At 37.5% G+C, this 18,433-nt stretch overlaps 1 protein-coding gene across 19 annotated transcripts in view; it reads left to right on the plus strand.

Annotated features, from left to right (window-relative positions):
* APC (APC regulator of WNT signaling pathway) overlaps nucleotides 1-18,433 on the plus strand; it is a 148,335-nt gene that overhangs the window by 87,110 nt on the left and 42,792 nt on the right. For 18 of the 19 annotated variants that reach the window (XM_017959777.2, XM_003899993.5, XM_031666392.1 and 15 more), the window contains one exon: nucleotides 8,442-8,546. The exons of the other annotated variant lie outside the window; for it this stretch is intronic. In XM_017959777.2, the coding sequence (XP_017815266.1) occupies nucleotides 8,442-8,546 (105 nt within the window). The remainder of the gene's footprint in view (nucleotides 1-8,441; nucleotides 8,547-18,433) is intronic. 19 annotated transcript variants of the gene reach the window in all.

Consider the following 18,433-nt stretch of genomic DNA (forward strand, 5'->3'; position numbering starts at 1 on the left):
GGGTCTTTTGTTAGGGGTCAGCCTTGTTTAATTGAAGGTGAGGGTATCATACAAAAAACTGAGTTACATGAAAATTTACCTACTGAATGCTGAAACCCCCGCTAGCATCCAGGCTTATAATCTCCAGGCAAGTTTCTGGAAGGAACTTCTATAAGAAATGTGACTCGCCCTGGTTCTGCTGAGACAACATTAAAAAGGGAGAAAAAAAAATGAGAAGAAACGTGACTAACCCAAGAAAAGAAACTTAAAGAGACTTACATGGAAAAATTCACCAACAAAACAACCCACCTAGATCACCCTACAGGGTAACTATAGTTGACAAAATCCATTCTTCAGATATAGAGCTTCATTTAACTTTTTCATAGGTAGCCCGCTCTTAAATATGAGTGGACACTAACTACCAGACAGTATAGATCCTTCTAGGAAGGTTCAATATCCAAATAAAAGGAGTTCTAAAAAGAAAATGGAGAAACTGGAGACAGGAAATTAGAGAAATAAATCAAGATTTCACAGAAATTTTAACAAGGTGCTTAGCTTTCCAAAAAATTGGTCTCTCCTGTATCTAACATCATGTATGAGAATAATCCTATACTAAGGCACATCATGAGGAAATTTCAGATCACTAGGGATAAAGAGAATATTCTAAAAACCTTCTAGGGAAGGAAGAGAAAACAAATTTTACATAAAGGAACAGGAATACAAATGCCTTTACATTTGTAAATAATAACACTGGAAACTGGGAAGTAGGGTAGCAATTTCTTAAAACCTTGTTTTTTTTTTTTGAAGAGACATGGAACTAAGTCTCTTAAGTTGGGTTCAGTTTTGATCCTAACTACCCAGAGTTAGAGTCAACTCCACAAGTAAAAGACAAAGTCAATCACAAGACTGTCTACTTCAAGCACCAGCCACAAGTTTTGGGTGTCCCCAAGTCACCAGGACTGCTGCCAAGCTGTCTATAAATTCCACCCCTGTGTGAGTGAGCTGTGATACCATTCCATTCTGAGACTAACTACCCAGAGTTAGCACAACCCCAACAGGTTAAGAGCCGATTCCTTCACAAGACTGCTCCCACCTCAGATGCCAACCACAAATGTTGGGTATCTCCAAACCACTCACACTTCTGCCCAGTGGGTTACAAATTCTAGGCTTCCCACAACCCCTTCACATTCACTAATTCATTAGAATGGCTCAAAACTCACTGAAAGCTCTATACTTAGGATTAACTGTTTTATTATAAGGATACAGATCAAGAATGGCCAAATGAAGAGACACATGGGGCAAGGTCTAGGGAAGCGGGTAGGGATGAGGATGGGGGTGCAGAGATTCCATGCTTTCTCCTAGTGGAATCTAGGCATGTCACTCTTCCAGCACTTCATTGTTTTGTTTTTGTTTGAGACAGAGTCTCGCTCTATAGCCCAGGCTGGGGTGCAATGGCGTGATCTTGGCTCACTGCAACCTCCGCCTCCTGGTTCAAGCAATTCTCCTGCCTCATCCTCCCTAGTAGCTGGGATTATAGGCATCCGCCACCACGCCTGGCTAATATTTTGTATTTTTAGTAGAGATGGGGTTTCACCATATTGGCCAGGCTGGTCTCGAACTCCTGACCTTGTGATCTGCCCACCTCAGCCTCCCAAAGTGTTAGGATTACAGGCGTAAGCCAGTGTGCCCCGCCTTTTCCAGTACTTCAGTGTATTCACCAACCAGAAAGCTACACTGAGTTTTGGTATCCATAATTTTTATTGGAATTTTATTCTGTAGGCATGATTAAATAATTGGCCACAGGAGGATTAAACTCAATTTCCAGCCCCCTTCTCTCCCTGGAGGTCAGTCTGGCCCAAAGTTCTAACTCTTATCACATGGTGACAGCCACCCATCCTCTTGCTCTCTGGTGGCCTACCCTGAGTTACCTTATTAGCATAACATACACCCCTATCGCTTGAGAAATTCCAAGGGTATTTGAAGCTCTCTGCCAGGTACAAGTGAACAAAGACCAGATATATTTTTTATAATACCATTCTAGCCTTAAGTGTTAAATCTGAGAGTGGAATAAGGACACTTTTAGATAGGCAAAGTCTCAAAAATACGTTTTTCTCATGCACCCTTTTCTGGAACCTATTAAAGCATATACTCAAGTGAAATTGAAATGTAAAGCAAGAAAAATGAATTTTTGGGACTCAAGACCCAGGTGATATAATACAAGAGAAAGAGATGAGCGAAACTGCAGAGTAAAGATGAAGGGACATCCTGAGAAAGCAACCAGTCCATATTGGAACTATTGAGAGGATTCCAGGAGAGATTAATTCCAAGAAGATGAAATCAGCAGAATACTTGCTGTTTCTGAATGTATTGAAGGGAAAGGAAATTTACACAGTAGGAGAGAAACTGAGGATACGTCATATGTACCCAGAAAACCAAATGAACAAAACAGTAAAGATAACCTTTAACTCCATGGACAACAAGAAGTTGTAAAGGAAGGTGATCATAGTATACCACCTGCCAGCTATGATTAGAATTTAATAGTCAAAGTAATGTAAGTAGTGAAAAATTTGTGTAACAATAAAGTGGAACTGAAATAAAGCATTCAACTGAAAAATGCAGAACTAGCCATTAAAGCAGGTTATTTGGAGATCAGGGGGTGAGTATCCCCCCTTCCCCAAAAACTCAGCTGAAAGAGATTACAAAGAAAGAGTTCTTTCAAAAAACGTTTTCATCCATGTCTGGCTTTTTTAATATCTGAGGAACTTTGGATTTAGTACATCTGAATCTGAAATATGTAGAAACATGTATTTGCTAAGTAGACAGTTTAAGTAAAATGTGATAGTCATAATCCTAAAAGCAGTTTAACATGATTGTCTTAAGCCAGTATAAGTCAAATATTTGCGATTTAAAGAATGTGTTCATTTTTGCAACGGACTCTTTTTTTCTGGCCCTTTGAAAAAGGGCTTTCTCCTGTAGTTTTGGCTTTCTCCTTTTGGCTTTCTCCTGTAGTTTTTACTTGTGTTTTGTCCTTAAGCAAATTCTTTATGGTCTGTTTTTTAAATTATTTTTAAACAGGCAGTGTTTTGTTTTTAATTGAATAGCTTTAGTTACAGTTAGTTCTTTTCCCCCCATCTTTCTTGTATTCTGATTATTACTCTTTTGCTGCATTTGACAGGTTTTGATATTCTAAATCAATAGTCACATTTTTTCTAGTTGATTATTTTATTTGTATTATAATATACATTAGCCCTCTATTTTATTTAATGCCGTTCACCTTGAATTTCATTGTACTACCATTTATTAATAGTAATCCTCATTTTCCATTACTGTTACAAGTTTCTTTCAGGTTGGAAACTTGTTTGTGCTTCTTGTATCTGTACAAAACTTTTTATTCATATTATTGGATTTAGGGCAGACTGTCTGCTACTATGATCCAATCTCTTATTGCTTCCTTTTGTTATGATAATAGTTATATCAGTTGCATTATTCTGATAGTTTATAAATGTAAACCAAAGGAAGGTGCCATTTCACATTTAAGAAAGAACAAAACCACTTTTTACAATTTTGCTGTTTGTGATTTGTTTATTGCATTCTTGTCATTCTAATGTAAGTTAGAGGGAGAATCTAGAAGATAGAGAAAATTGGGGATTGGACACTTGCAAATTAGTTCATAGAGCAGTAGATATGAGAAAGGGAAAAGCTTCTGCCAAATAATTTCTCTATCATGAAGCATATTTCTTATAGCATTTTCTTTGGACTACCTGCATTGTAACTCTGGTTTAAGATCTACATACTGGACATGATTTAAGTCTAGTAATTATTACATATGATTCAAAACTCAGAAGTTACATAAAGGTATGTGAGGCAACCAGTGCTATGACTTTCTTGTGTGTTCTTCTAGACATAGTTTATTTATTGACAAGCAAATACATTGGGAGGAATGGGAGCTGTGAGGACAATGCAGTGTGGCTTAAAAGATAATAGCAAATAAAGAATACTTACTAAAGTCACAGTATTCTTACAACTCATTAATAAAGATAAATACAACTTAGCTTTTCAGTGGGCAAAATATTTAAATAGGCATTTCACCAGAGAAGGTATATGTAGGAATGGCAAATAAGTACATGAAAATATACTCAATCATTAAGGAAATGCAAATCAAAGCTCAAGTGAGACACTGCTTCACACCCATTATTATGATGGCTTTAATCATAAAGGCAATGATAAGCATTGATGAAGATGTGGAGAAGCAGGGTCCCTCATTGCTGGTGGGAATTTAAATAGTACAGCCACCATTTTAAAATAGTTGAGTGATTCCTCAAAATATTAAACATAGAGTTATGTGATTCAGCAGTCTTACTCCTAGGTATCTAGCCAAGAGAAATGAAAATATATGTGTACACAAAGACTTTGACTTGTATGTTTGTTCACTAGCAGCATTTTTTCATAACAGCTTCAAAGTAGAAACAGTGCAAATGTGTATCAACCAGTGAATGAATAAACCAAATGTGTTATATCTCTTCAGTGGAATATTATTCAGCAATTAAAAGTAAGTTACTGATGCAGAATTTATAACATGAATGAACCTCCAGAGCATGCTAAGTAAAATAAGCCAGAGACGTAAGTCCATTTGTATCAAATGTCCAGAAAAGGCAAAGTTTCTAAAGAGAAAAAGTACATTAGTGGTTGTCTGACTATAAGTGGGAATGAGGATTAACTGTAAATGGACAGCAGGAATTTTATTGGAATGATGAAAATGTTCTAAACCTGGATTACAGCTGTGCTTGATAAATCTAAAAGTCATTTAATCGAACACTTAAAATGGATGGATTTTGTGATATTTAAATACCTCACCAAAAATTTTTTCCAGTTCTATTACCTAGAGTAGAAAACCTTGAAGAAGTTGTAAAGCAACTATGGAAATGAGGAAACTAGTTAGAATTAATCTTTCATAATAGTGAGCAACCACACTTCTTTTGTCTTCAGTGTATCAAAGAGTACAGGCAGGCCTGTAACCTAGGATCAGTGAAAGAATAAAGAGAAGTGATTAGGAAAGAGGAAGGAGGAAAGAAAATGAAGATAGTAAATGTTAAATAGTAGTCTGGCTTGGAATTGCCTGAGTTGCAATTTCAGCTCTGACTCTGCCATTTACTAGATATGTGACTGAAAGCAAGTTACTTAACGTTCTCTGCACCTCCATCTCTTTATCTGTAAAATGGGGATAATGGCTGGGCACGGTGACTCATGCCTATAATCCCAGCAGTTTGGGAAACTGAGGTGGACAGATCACTTGAGGTCAGGAGTTCAAGACCAACCTGGCCAACATGGTGAAACCCTGTCTCTACTAAAAATACAAAAAATAGCCAGGCATGGTGGTGGGCACCTGTAATCCCAGCTACTCGGGAGGCTGAGGCACAAGAATTGCTTGAACCCGAGAGGTGGAGGTTGCAGTGGGCTGAGATTGTGCCACTGCACTCCAGCCTGGGCAACAGAGCAAGACTCCATCTCAAAAAATAAATAAATAAAATGGGGATAATAATATTTCATAGGGTTAGTTTGAAGATTAAATAAATCAATAAGTGCTAAGTGATTAGTACATAGTAAACATTAGTGTTTTTTTTTAATGTTACCATATGCGTCATCCATCACCATCATCAGTCACATTTCTGGTTTCTTCCACTTGTCTGGTTTTGTTTGTTTGTTTGTTTGTTTGTTTTGAGACAGGGTCTCAGTCTCGCCCAGGCTGGAATGCAGTGGCGCCGTCATAGCTCACTGTAACCTCAAACTCCTAGGCTCAAGGTCTTCCTGCCTCAGCCTCCCTAAGTGCTAGGATTACAGGCGTGAGCCACTGTGCCCAGCCTCTGGCCTTTATAGACTCATGTTCCTGAACATTAATTAAGGGTATTTCCTAAGGCCTATTTTTCTTTTCTCTCTATATCTTCTCTTCCTAAGCAGTATCATTTATGCTTAGGGTTTCACTGACCATCTATATGCTGATGGCTGTCAAATATATTTTTCTAGCCCTGAGCTCTATGCTAAATCTCTATGTCAGCTCTACATCCTCACTGAGTCACGTCAGAGGCACTTTAAGACCGGGTACGGTGGCTCATGCCTGTAATCCCAGCACTTTGGGAGGCCGATGGGGATGGATCAGGAGGTCAGGAGTTCGATACCAGCCTAGCCAAAACAGTGAAACCCCATCTCTACTAAAAATACAAAAATTAGCTGGGCATGGTGTCGAGCAACTGTAATCACAGCTACTTGGGAGGCTGAAGCAGGAGAATCGTTTGAACCAGGGAAGTGCAGGTTGCAGTGATCTGAGATCGCGCCATTGTACTCCAGCCTGGGTGACAGGGCAAGACTCCATCTCAAAAAAAAAAAGGCACTTGGATATTACTCAACACATTCAACACATAATTAATAATATGCTCCTCCTAAGCACTCTTTACTACCCCACCTTCCAACAAAAATCTCTCATCCTTCCTCAGTATTACCTATCTCTGTGAGTAGCACCATCATTATTGAATTGTGTGAGCTAAGGAACATAGGAGTAATACTCGACACCAGACCTCTTCCTCCACTCCCCATATCCTATCTGTCAGTGAATCCAATCAGATTTACTTCTGTGTCTCCACTTCTTTCATCTCTGTCACTGCTTTCCTAGTGCACAGTGCCACTGTCTCACAACTTACGTTAATACAGTAGCCTCCTAACTGGTCTTTCCTATGTTTCCTCCCTACTTAGACCATTTAAAATTTGACTTGAAAAATAAATTTACATGCAACTTTTTCCATGAATATATTAGTATTAATTATATGGGGGCGATCATGCAGTGGCCTCACTATAACTTATAAGTAGAAAAGGCAAGAATACCATCTAAGAATCACAGAAAAAGGCATTAAAATCAGATTTTTTTTTTTTTTTTTTTTTTTACTGTATTCTTTTTGTTCTACTTTCCTCCTTATTTTTGGTGCTTTATCCACACCATGATTCTTTGACATGCTAAAACAAGCCACGCTCCCTCCTACCCTGGGTCCTCTGCATATGATCTGTTTTACCCAGAACACTCATCCTCTACTCTTCCCCTTTGCCTAGTTAACTCCTATTTATTCTTCAAGTCTTTACTCAAACAGCACTTCCCAAGAGAGCTCTTCCAAACCTCCAGACTATTTCATTTCTCTCCGTTATATATACTTACAGCACCTTGTACCCTTCTTTCATAGCATTTGTCAATTTTACCTTTATTATTTCTGTCATTATTTGACAGTGTCCCTGACTAAACTGTAAGGTCCAAGATAGCATAGAACAAAGTCTAGTTTTGCTAGCACTGTATTCCCCAGCATCTAATGCAAGTAACTAACGTAGTAGATGGTCAGTAATTTTCTTCAAATATATTGACATCTTCACTTATGTTAATGTCAAATCTTTGTGGTCTTAGATTCATTTTGTCACTAGGTTGACTTTATATATGTATATCTATTTTTGTGGATTTCATTGAATTCTATAGCATGATTTTCAGATGGTACTAATTATTCTGGATTACTGAGTGCTACCTCACTTTTGCCAGCATATAACTAATACTAGTTTATTGATGGAAATGTTGCATATAAATCAATTTTTTAAGTCACAATTTTAAAATGTTCTAGGAAAGCTTGATGTTTAAAGAAATTCCATTAGGAATCACTGTTATTTAATTATCCACTGTTAGGTCAGATTTTTAATGCATAATTTTTATTTTAGATATTGTTTTCCTAGAACGAGCATATAGGTGCTTCTATAAAAGACAGTGAGAAATTCTTTTATTTCTTTAATTTTGTGCTGGTATTTTAATACAGTGATTGCTTTGTACTAGAGATAATCTATCTTGAAATGACTGCTTTTACTGGATATAATCTGTCATTTTAATTTCCTGTTAACAGATGGTGGTTGCATTAGAAAAGGCTTTGGGTTTTATTCATATCAGAATCTAAGAGCCTATCATTTTATTTCACCTAACTTTTATTAGAAGATATACATATATATGTGTATATATTCTGTGTATAAATATACCTAAGTAGAAGATATTTGTAAGCTTAGGTAATAGTTTAACTGTTGTTACTTACAGCTCCATTAATTGTCAGAATCATGTAACCTTACAGAAAAGATAGTTATTTGTTCTACTTGGGTTATGTTCCTGATAGTAATGTGAGCGCAGCTGGTAGAGGATGGCATTCCAGTGAGTCTCAGGAAATCCTTTGTCTTGTGCAGCTCTAATGCTCAAGGGACACACTTCACTTTCCTCTTACCGAGATAGTCGACCGCCAATCATACTAGAGGTTATGAAGTGTAACACGCAGTTCCATGCCTTTATCAGTCTGTATAATTGACGTATTCAGAGCTTTAAAACAAAAAAGAAAAAAAGCTGTGAACTAAGAAAGCCTACACCATTTTTGCTTGTAATGATGTTAACTCAATGTTAACAGAGGTCATCTCAGAACAAGCATGAAACCGGCTCACATGATGCTGAGCGGCAGAATGAAGGTCAAGGAGTGGCAGAAATCAACATGGCAACTTCTGGTAATGGTCAGGTAAATAAATTATTTATCGTATTTTTGAAATTATTTAAATATCAGAAAAGTATGAAGCAAGATGGTTCTCAGAATGATCTATAAATCTTACCTATTTTCTTAGTCCTGAATGCATATTTCCAGAAGCATTCAGTACCAGCGTGCTGTCATTTCTCTTTATTATGTCAACAATAATGCTGTAAAGATCTTCTAGATCTATTTCTGTGGCTGTAGTTTGTGTTTTAGTCTAAAATGATTGTGAGTAGTTTTTTTTTAATAACTCTAAGCTGCGTTTTCGTTATATGTATGATTTGACCTAGTTATTTTTGCTTGCCTTGAATAGATTTGCTCTTTCACTAAGACATTCAATGTAAAGACATTTTTATGGGTTTTTTTAAGTTATAAAGGCTTTGTTATTTCCTGTTGTATTTAAAGATTATTTAAATCTAGAAATCCAACTCTTACTGAAAAAGATAATTGTAATGCACACAAAAAAGTAAAGAGACATGGCCTAATTGTGCTTAACTATTACCACATCATTTTCAGCAAAATTATGAAAGTAAGCTTTTTGTTTTACACACAGAACTATTATCTTGTTATGCTACTATCAGTTGTCTATTAGAGTTTTATTGAAATACAGCCCAATATGATAGAATTTTTCTTTAGGGTGTTCTGTATCCTCCATATTTTCTTCAGTGAATACGTTTATAGTGTAAATGAATGACTTTTTAAAAACAGAATTTCACTAAATTGTTCTTAAAGGTAATTTTTCTACTGTTGATACAGAAAATTTTCTTAGTCTCTCTAGGTTACTTTTGGTAGTATTGTTTTTAAGAATATGCTTCTATTAGTTCATTAAAATGTAAAGCTTAAAATGTCTTATTCTTAAGTATTTAAATTCGTTTTACTGAGTTAAAACAAACATACTTCATTCAGTGTTACTAGTTAGCATTATACTAGAAAACAAGTGGTAAATTAGGACAAAGGCAATTACATTTAAACAGCACATTTGAGTTGTTTATCTGTCTTTTGCCTAGGGAATTAGTTGGAACATTATATATTCCTACACATATGTAGGAGGAAGAAAAATTCAATCTTATATGACAGAAAAAAATATTTCCATAGGAATAGACCAACTCTTAGTGCTTTGGGTCATCTTCCAATTATTATGTACTTTGGAAACCTTACCTATCCAGTAAGCTGGCTATGATAAATTGGATCCATATTACACTTACTACATCAAAATAAATTCTAAGTAGATTAGATTTAATGTCAAAATGAAAACCATTAAAAATATAAAAAAATTAGAAGAAAATGTGGGTAGCATTTTTATAATCATGATGTAGGTAGGAGACCCATAGAGAAAGGATTAATAGATTTCACATTACAGCACGAGACTTAGTATGCCAGGAAATCATAGCGAGACTCCAAAACAGATGACCAAGATCACATTATTTGCAAACATTTATGACATGTAAAAAGTTAAAATTCAAGATGCAAAAAACAGTATTTATATAACAACTATTTATTTAAATAGTATCTTAAAATGGTCTCACGCCATCGTAGAAGTAAAAAAATAGTAATTTTAAAAATAAAATGAGCAAAGGACATGAACAGGAAATAAAAGAAGAAATTAAAATGACTTGTAAACATGGAAAGATGATCAACTTTACTAATCATGATATATAAATACAAATTAAAACTAAAATGAGATTTTGTGGGGGGGCCATTGGGTTGGCAAAGATCAAAAACACTCAGTATTAGTAATGGTGAGCAAACAGGCATTCTCTTATATGACTTTTAATTGTGTGACATGAAACAGCCTTTTGGGAGAGCAATTTTGTCAAATGCATCTAACATCATATATGATGTGCCTGTTGTGAAGCTCATCATTGCAACATCTAAGATTTTATGCTAATGAGATAATCAGTCAAGAGTAATCAGACATGTTTGAAGAGATTCATCATAATATTAACAATAGCAAAAAGTTAGAAATAACCTAAATGGACATTGATCATAAATTGGTTAAATTATTAGTTAGTCAGCTGTAGGTTAGTTAAGTGGCTCTGGAGTCACCAAACGTAGGAAATCACACTCCCTCACTAACTAGCTTAGTAACAAAAAGTCTCTGAGCTTTAATGTTTCCTCTTTAGTAAAATAAAATGATGATAAAACCTCTACCTCATAGAACAGTTGGGAGAGTGAAATGCAAGATACACTTAACACAGTCCCTGGCATATAGTCAGTGCTTAGTAAAAGGTAACAGATGCTGTTGTTAACAATTGTTAATAATTATCTTTAAATTAACAAATATGTATTATATGCCAAATACTGTATTGGACTCTAGAATTGATAATTGAAGAGTACAGACAGTCCTTGGCCTCATGGAACCTATATGGTGCATCCATGCAAATATTAAAAATGATAAATTACATCTCTGTTTAAAGATCTAATTTTTAGCCTTCAGCATTGCCTTTTCTAGTATATCCTCTATATTATAGTCAGTTATTCTTCTAAAACACAAATCTGATTATATCGCTTATTTGTTTAAACCTTTCAGTGGCTACTTACTTCCCATATATTAGAATCCAGATTCTTCATGTTGCTTGCTCTTCCAAGAGTATCTCATAATATTTGCCCCCATTTCTCACCACTCCCTCAACTTCAACTTCTTCAGTTCCTTGAGTATGTCCAGGCCTTCCACAGGACATTCCTTTTGCCTAGAACTCTCTTCTGCTTCAGTTCATATTATATGTTTTACTCATCCTTCCCCACAATTTAAATGTCACTTCTTCCTGGACATTTTCCTTGTCTCCACCTACCTGGAATAAATAAATTACTCTTTGATACTCTGTATTCCTGCTCTCAAGAGTGCTTAGCACAATTTATCATTGGTTTAATTGTCTTCCTTCCTTTTTAAAGTCCTTTAAGCCACACCTGCTCCCCACTGTATGCCAGACAACTAATATATACCTGGCAGAGAGCATTTATGTTGAATATTAATAAATATTATCGACTTAGGTAATTATAACTTTTTTTCTGAGACGGAGTCTTGCTCCGTCGCCAGGCTAGAATGCAATGGTGCGATCTCAGCGCACTGCAACCTCTGCCTCCCAGGTTCAAGCAATTCTCCTGCCTCAGCCTCCCGAGTAGCTGGGACTACAGGTGCCCACCACCATACCCAGCTAATTTTTGTATTTTTAGTAGATACAGGGTTTCACCGTGTTGACCAGGATAGTCTCAATCTGTCCACCTCGTGATCCGCCTGCGTCGGCCTCCCAAATTGCTGGCATTGCAAGCATCAGCCCCTGCGCCCGGCCAATTACGACTTTTTTAGTTTAAAAAAAGCAAGTGTGCTGGGCATGGTGGCTCACACCTATAATCTCAACACTTAGAGAGGCCAAGCGGGAAGGATTGCTTGAGGGTAGAAGTTCGAGTTCAGCCTGGGCAACATAGGGAGACTTCGTCTCTACAAAAAAAAAATAAAATAAAAATTAGCCATGTGTGGTAGTCCCAGCTACTTGGGAGGCCGTGTGGGAGGATCACTTGAGCCTGGGAGGTCAAGGCTGCAGTGGGCTATGATCACGCCACTGCATTCCAGCCTGGGTAACAGGGCAAAAAATATTTTTTTTTTTTTATTTTTTGTCTAAAAAATAAAAATTTAAAAGCAAGTGTGTATGATCTCATTATACATATGTGTGATGTGTGTATATGCATAGAGAAATGTGCGGGAGAATGTTCTTTAAAATGTTATCAATAGTTACCTCTGAGTGCTGGGGTTTTTGTGGGTTTTACTTTCTTATTCTTTTGTGTATTTTTTATTTTTTGTAATGAACGTGTATTATTATAATTTATAACAACTAAAAACCATTTTCATTTTAGGAAAATAGAAGAAAGCACTGTCTTGATTTCCATTGTGTGGTAGTTTAGGTTGTCTTACTTCAGAGTCCTACCATGACATACATCATGTCTTTGATGTCAGTATAGGGATGGCAGAGGAGAAGATCTATTGAAAATAGTAAATCAGGGCCCGGTATTCATTCCTCCTTTAAGTGATGAACTCTGATAGTGCTATGGATTCAGAGGTAAACATAAGCATGTTTGTTTAGCAGTAGCAATCGTAGACTTGCCCACCAAATTGGTGTTTGTATGACACTAATGCTGCTAATACTATCTGGTTACTTTCAGTCACTGTTTTGTTTTTTTTTCTTTTTCTTTTTTATTATAATTTAAGTTCCAGGGTACATGTGCACACCGTGCAGGTTTGTTACATATATATACATGTGCCATGTTGGTGTGCTGCACCCATAAACTCGTCATTTCCATTAGGTATATCTCCTAATGCTATCCCTCCCCCCTCCCCCAACCCCACAACAGGCCCCGGTGTGTGATGTTCCCCTTCCTATGTCCAAGTGTTCTCATTGTTCAGTTCCCACCTATGAGTGAGAACATGTGGTGTTTGGTTTTCTGTTTTTGCGATACTTTGCTGAGAATGATGGTTTCCAGCTGCATCCATGTCCCTACAAAGGACACAAACTCATCCTTTTTATGACTACATAGTATTCCATGGTGTATATGTGCCACATTTTCTTAATCAATCTGTCACTGATGGACATTTCCAAAGGTTTGATTCAAGTCTTTACTATTGTGAATAGTGCATAAACATCTGCGATGTGCATGTGTCTTTTGTATAATTTATAATCCTTTAGGTATATACCCAGTAATGGGATGACTGGGTCATATGGTACATCTGGATTCTAGATCCTTGAGGGAATGTACATACTGTTTCATAATGGTTGAACTAGTTTACACAATCCACCAACGGTGAAGTGTTCCTATTTCTCCACATCCTCTCAGCACTTACTGTTTGTTTCCTGACTTTTGAATGATCGCCATTCTAACTGGTGTGAGATGGTGTCTCATTGTATGTTTTGATTTGCATTTTCTCTGATGGCTAGTGATGATAGGCATTTTTCATGTGTCTGTTGGCTGCCGTGTCTTCTTTTTGAGGAAATTATTACGTTAAGTAATCCTTTGCCCACTTTTGATGGGGTTGTTTGTTTTTCTTGTAAATTTGTTTAGCGGAGTTCTTTGCTTGAGTTCTGGATATTGGCCTTTGTCAGATGAGTAGTTATAAAATTTTTTCTCCCATTCTGTAGGTTGCCACCGTTCAGTGGTAGTTTCTTTTTGCTGTGGGCGGCTCTTTAGTTTTAATTAGATCCCATTTGTCAGTTTGGCTTTTGTTGCCATTGCTTTGGAGTGTTTTAGACATAGAGTCCTTGCCCATGCCTATGTCCTGAATGAGTGTGCCTAGGTTTTTCTTCTAGGGTTTTATGGTTTTGGAGTCTAACTTGGCCATGAAGTCTCTAATCCATCTTAAGATTAATTTTTTTCTGTAAGGTGTAGGGAAGGGATCCAGTTTCCAACACCTACTAATGGCTAGCATGGATTTCTAGCACCATTTTGTTAAATAGAAGTCGCTTACATTTTCTTGTTTTTGTCAGGTTTGTCAAAGATCAGATGGTTGTAGATGTGTGGTATTATTTCTGAGGGCTCTGCTCTGTTCCATTGGTCTATATCTCTGTTTTGGTAATAGTACCATGCTGTTTTGGTTACTGTAGCCTTGTAATATAGTTTGAAGTCAGGTAGTGTGATGCCTCCAGCTTTGTTCTTTTGGCTTAGAACTGTCTTGGCAATGTGGGCTCTTTTTTGGTTCCATATGAACTTTAAAGTAGTTTTTTCCAATTCTGTGAAGAAAGTCATTGGTAGCCTAATGGGGATGGCATTGCATCTATAAATTACCTTGGGCAGTATGGCCATTTTCACAATACTGATTCTTCCTAATCGTGAGCATGGAATGTTCTTACATTTGTTTGTGTCCTCTTTAATTTCATTGAGCAGTGGTTTGTAGTTCTCCTTGAAAAGGTCCTTCATATCCCTTGTAAGTTGGATTCCTAGGTATTTTATTCTCTTTGAAGCAATCGTGAATGGGAGTTCACTCATGATTTGGCTGTTTGTCTGTTATTGTTGTATATGAATGCTAGTGACTTTTGCACATTGATTTTGTATCCTGAGACTTTGCTGAAGTTGCTTATCAGCTTAAGGAGATTTTGGGCTGAGACGATGGGGTTTTCTAAATATACAATCATGTCTTCAGTCACTGTTTTAAAACAATATTGCAGCTATTCCGAGATCCTGATGTAAATGTGCGACCTGTATCTGTGGGACCGTGATTTGTTGTTCCAATAGTCCTTTCATCTAAATAGGATCTATACATATGACCGCCTCTTGGGATTGATTAGTTTGTTTTGTTTTATTATTTGCTCAAAAGACAGCCACCAACACTAATTGAAAATGAAAATCAGTCTCTTTGACTTTCTCAGGATCACAGTAGTGTGCTCTGCCAAAGTTTTGTCCTAGAGTAATTCTCTTCACCACCGCGTGGGAATGTATTCTACCCCTTCTCTCACCTGGTTTCCTACCCACAATCATTCTCTTTGAAAAATCCTTCATTGGCTTCCCTTGATTGTTAGAAAAATGATAACCATTTATTGTGACTCAGGCAACCTGGCCCCTACCTATCTTGTCAGCTTTATGTCGCATCTTGCTCTCACATCTCCATACTGGCCTTCTCTCAGTACCTCATATTTACTGGGCCTTCTCCTACCACAGCCTGTACGCATCTATAACTGTTTCATGTAGTGCTTGGTTCATCCCATTTTGCTCAGTTAGCACCAGTTCATGTGTGTCGGAGCTTAAGCACCAGTTTCTCAGAGAGGCTCGGCTAGATCAAATCTCTATCATAGGCTGTCACAGCATGTTCCTCTCCTTTGAAGATTACTACATTTGCAGTTTTACATTAATTTGTGTGATGACTTGATTAGTATTTTTGTTTCCCCCACTAGACTGTAAGCTCCAGAATGGCACGGATTCTATCTAGTTTTGTTATTTTCATACCCCCACAGTCCCTGATAAATAGTAGATAACAATAAATATTTGGTGTGTGGAAGGCCAACTAATATCCCTGCTAAATAAAGGGTTTCTTGATCTGTTTTTACTCTCTCATGGAAGTTAAATGGAAGGAAAAGCTTAGGAGTAAATTATACAGGCCAGATCCCTGTTTGCTTAGCATATAACTATGTGTATAATTTATTTATTAGTTGGTTCTCAACTTTTATTTATTTATTTATTTATTTATTTTTTGAGACAGGGTCTCACTCTGTCACTGTACTCTCACTGGAGTACAGTGGTGCAGTCTCAGCTCATTGAAATCTCTGTCTCCCAGGCTGAAGCCATTCCTCCACCTCAGCCTCTTAGATAGCTGGGACCACAGGTGCATACCACTGCGCCTGGCTGATTTTTTAATTTTTTATAGAGACAGGATCTCACTGTGTTGTCCAGGCTGGTTTTCAATTCCCAAGCTCAAGTAATCCTCCAACATTGGCCTCCCAAAGTGCTGGGATTGGCTGGGCACGATGCTCACACATGTAATCCCAGCACTTTCGGAGGCTGAGATGGGTGGATCACTTGAGGTCGGGAAGTTGAACCAACCTGGCCAGCTATATTCAAAACACCTTGTTTTCTACTAAAAATACAAAAATTAGCCGAGGGCCCCAGTGGCATGCACCTGTAATCCAACTACTTGGGAGGCGAGGCAGGAAAATACAGCTTGAACCCAGGAGGTGGAGGTTCTTGATTGAGTTGAGGTGTGCCACTGCACTCTAGCCTGAGTGGCACAGAGCAGGACTCTGTCTCAAGGAAAAAAAATAAAACAAAGTGCTGGGACTGCAGTGCACCACCATGCCCAGCCCTTGGAAGAGATTTTAACTAAATATCTTCTTTTTAATTGTTATTATTATTATGCACTGCTGTAAGGGTACATGTGCATAGCGTGCAGGTTTATTACATATGTATACTTGTGCCTTGTTGAAAGTTATTAACTGCACCCATCAGCTCGTCATTTACATCGGGTATAACTCCCAATGCAATCCCTCCCCTCCCCTCCCCATGATAGGCTGATTGTGTGATGTTCCCCTTCCTGGAGTCCAAGTGATCTCTATTTCCAGTTCCACCTATGAGTGAGGAACATGCGATTAGTGTTGGTTTTCTGTTCTTGTGATAGTTTGCTAAGAATGATGGATTCAGGTGCATCCATGTCCCTACAAAGGACACAAACTCATCCTTTTTATGGCTGCATAGTATTCCATGGTGTATATATTGCCATTTCACTAATCCAATCTGTCACTGATGGACATTTGGGTTGATTCAAGTCTTTGCTATTGTGAATAGTGCCTTAATAAACATGTCGTGTGCATGTGTCTTTATAGCAGCATAATTTATAATCCTTTGGGTATATGCAGTAATGGGATGACTGGGTCATATGGTACATCTAGTTCCTAGATCCTTGAGGAATCGCCATACTGTTTTCCATAATGGTTGAACTAGTTTACAATCCACAACAGTGTGAAAGTGTTCCTATTTCTCCCTCATCCTCTCAGCACCTGTTGTTTCCTGACTTTTGAATGATCGCCATTCTAACTGGTGTGAGATGGTGTCTCATTATTAGTTTTGATTTGCATTTCTCCTGATGGCCAGTGATGATGACATTTTTTCATGTGTTTGTTGGCTGTATAGATGTCTTCTTTTTGAAATGTCTGTTCCTTATCCTTTGCCCACTTTTTGATGGGGTTGTTTGTTTTTTTCTTGTAAATTTGTTTGAGTTCTTTGTAGGTTCTGGATAGTAGCCCTTTGTCGGATAAGTGGATTGCCAAAAAGTGCCTGCTCCCATTCTGTAGGTTGCCTGTTCACTCTGATGGTAGTTTCTTTTGCTGTGCAGAAGCTCTTTAGTTTAATGAGATCCCATTTTGTCACTTTTGGCTTTTGCTGCCGTTTAGCGCACTGAGGGTGTTTAGACATGGAGAGTCTTTGCTTAATGCCTATGTCCTGAATGGTACTACCTAGGGGTTTCCTCTAGGGTTTTATGGTATTAGGTCTAACATTTAAGTCTCTAATCCATCTTGAATTAATTTTAAACATAAGGAGTAAGGAAAAGGATCCAGTTTCAGCTTTCTACTTATGGCTATCAATTTTCCCAGCACCAATTTTATTAAATAAGGATCCTTTCCCATTTCTTGTTTTTGTCAGGTTTGTCAAAGATCAGATGGCTGTAGATGTGTGGTATTATTTCTGAGGGACTCTGTTCTGTTCCATTAGGTCTACATCTCTGTTTTGGTACCAGTACCATATTGTTTTTGGTTACTGTAGCCTTGTGAGTATAGTTTGAAGTCAGGTAGTGTGATGCCTCCAGCTTTGTTCTTTTGACTTAGGATTGTCTTGGAGATCGCGGGCTCTTTTTGGTTCCATATGAACTTTAAAGCAGTTTTAATTCTGTGAAGAAACTCATTGAAGGTAGCTTCATGGGGTAGCTGAATCTACAAATTACCTTGGGCAGTACCGGCCATTTCACAATATTGATTCTTCCTATCCATGAGCATGGTATGTTCTTCCCATTTGTTTGTGTCCTCTTTTTATTTCACTGAGCAGTGGTTTTGTAGTTCTCCTTGAAGAGGTCCTTTACATCCCTTGTAAGTTGGATTCCTAAGGTATTTTATTCTCTTTGAAGCAATGTCATTGAATGAGTTCATTCCCTGATTTGGCTCTGTTTGTCTGTTACTGGTGTATAAGAATGCTTGTGATTTTTGCACATTAATTTTGTAATCCTGAGACTTTGCTGAAAGTTGGTTATCAGCTTAAGAGATTTTTAGGCTGAGACAATGGGGTTTCTAAATATACAATCATGTCATCTGCAAACAGGGACAATTTGACTTCTTCTTTTTCTAACATGAGCCATGGTTTCTTCTGCCTGATTGCCCTAGCCAGAACTTCCAACACTATATTGGGCCGAGGTG

This window comes from Papio anubis, chromosome 5 (assembly GCF_008728515.1).
Source record: "Papio anubis isolate 15944 chromosome 5, Panubis1.0, whole genome shotgun sequence".
In the NCBI taxonomy this organism is placed as follows: Eukaryota; Metazoa; Chordata; class Mammalia; order Primates; family Cercopithecidae; genus Papio; species Papio anubis.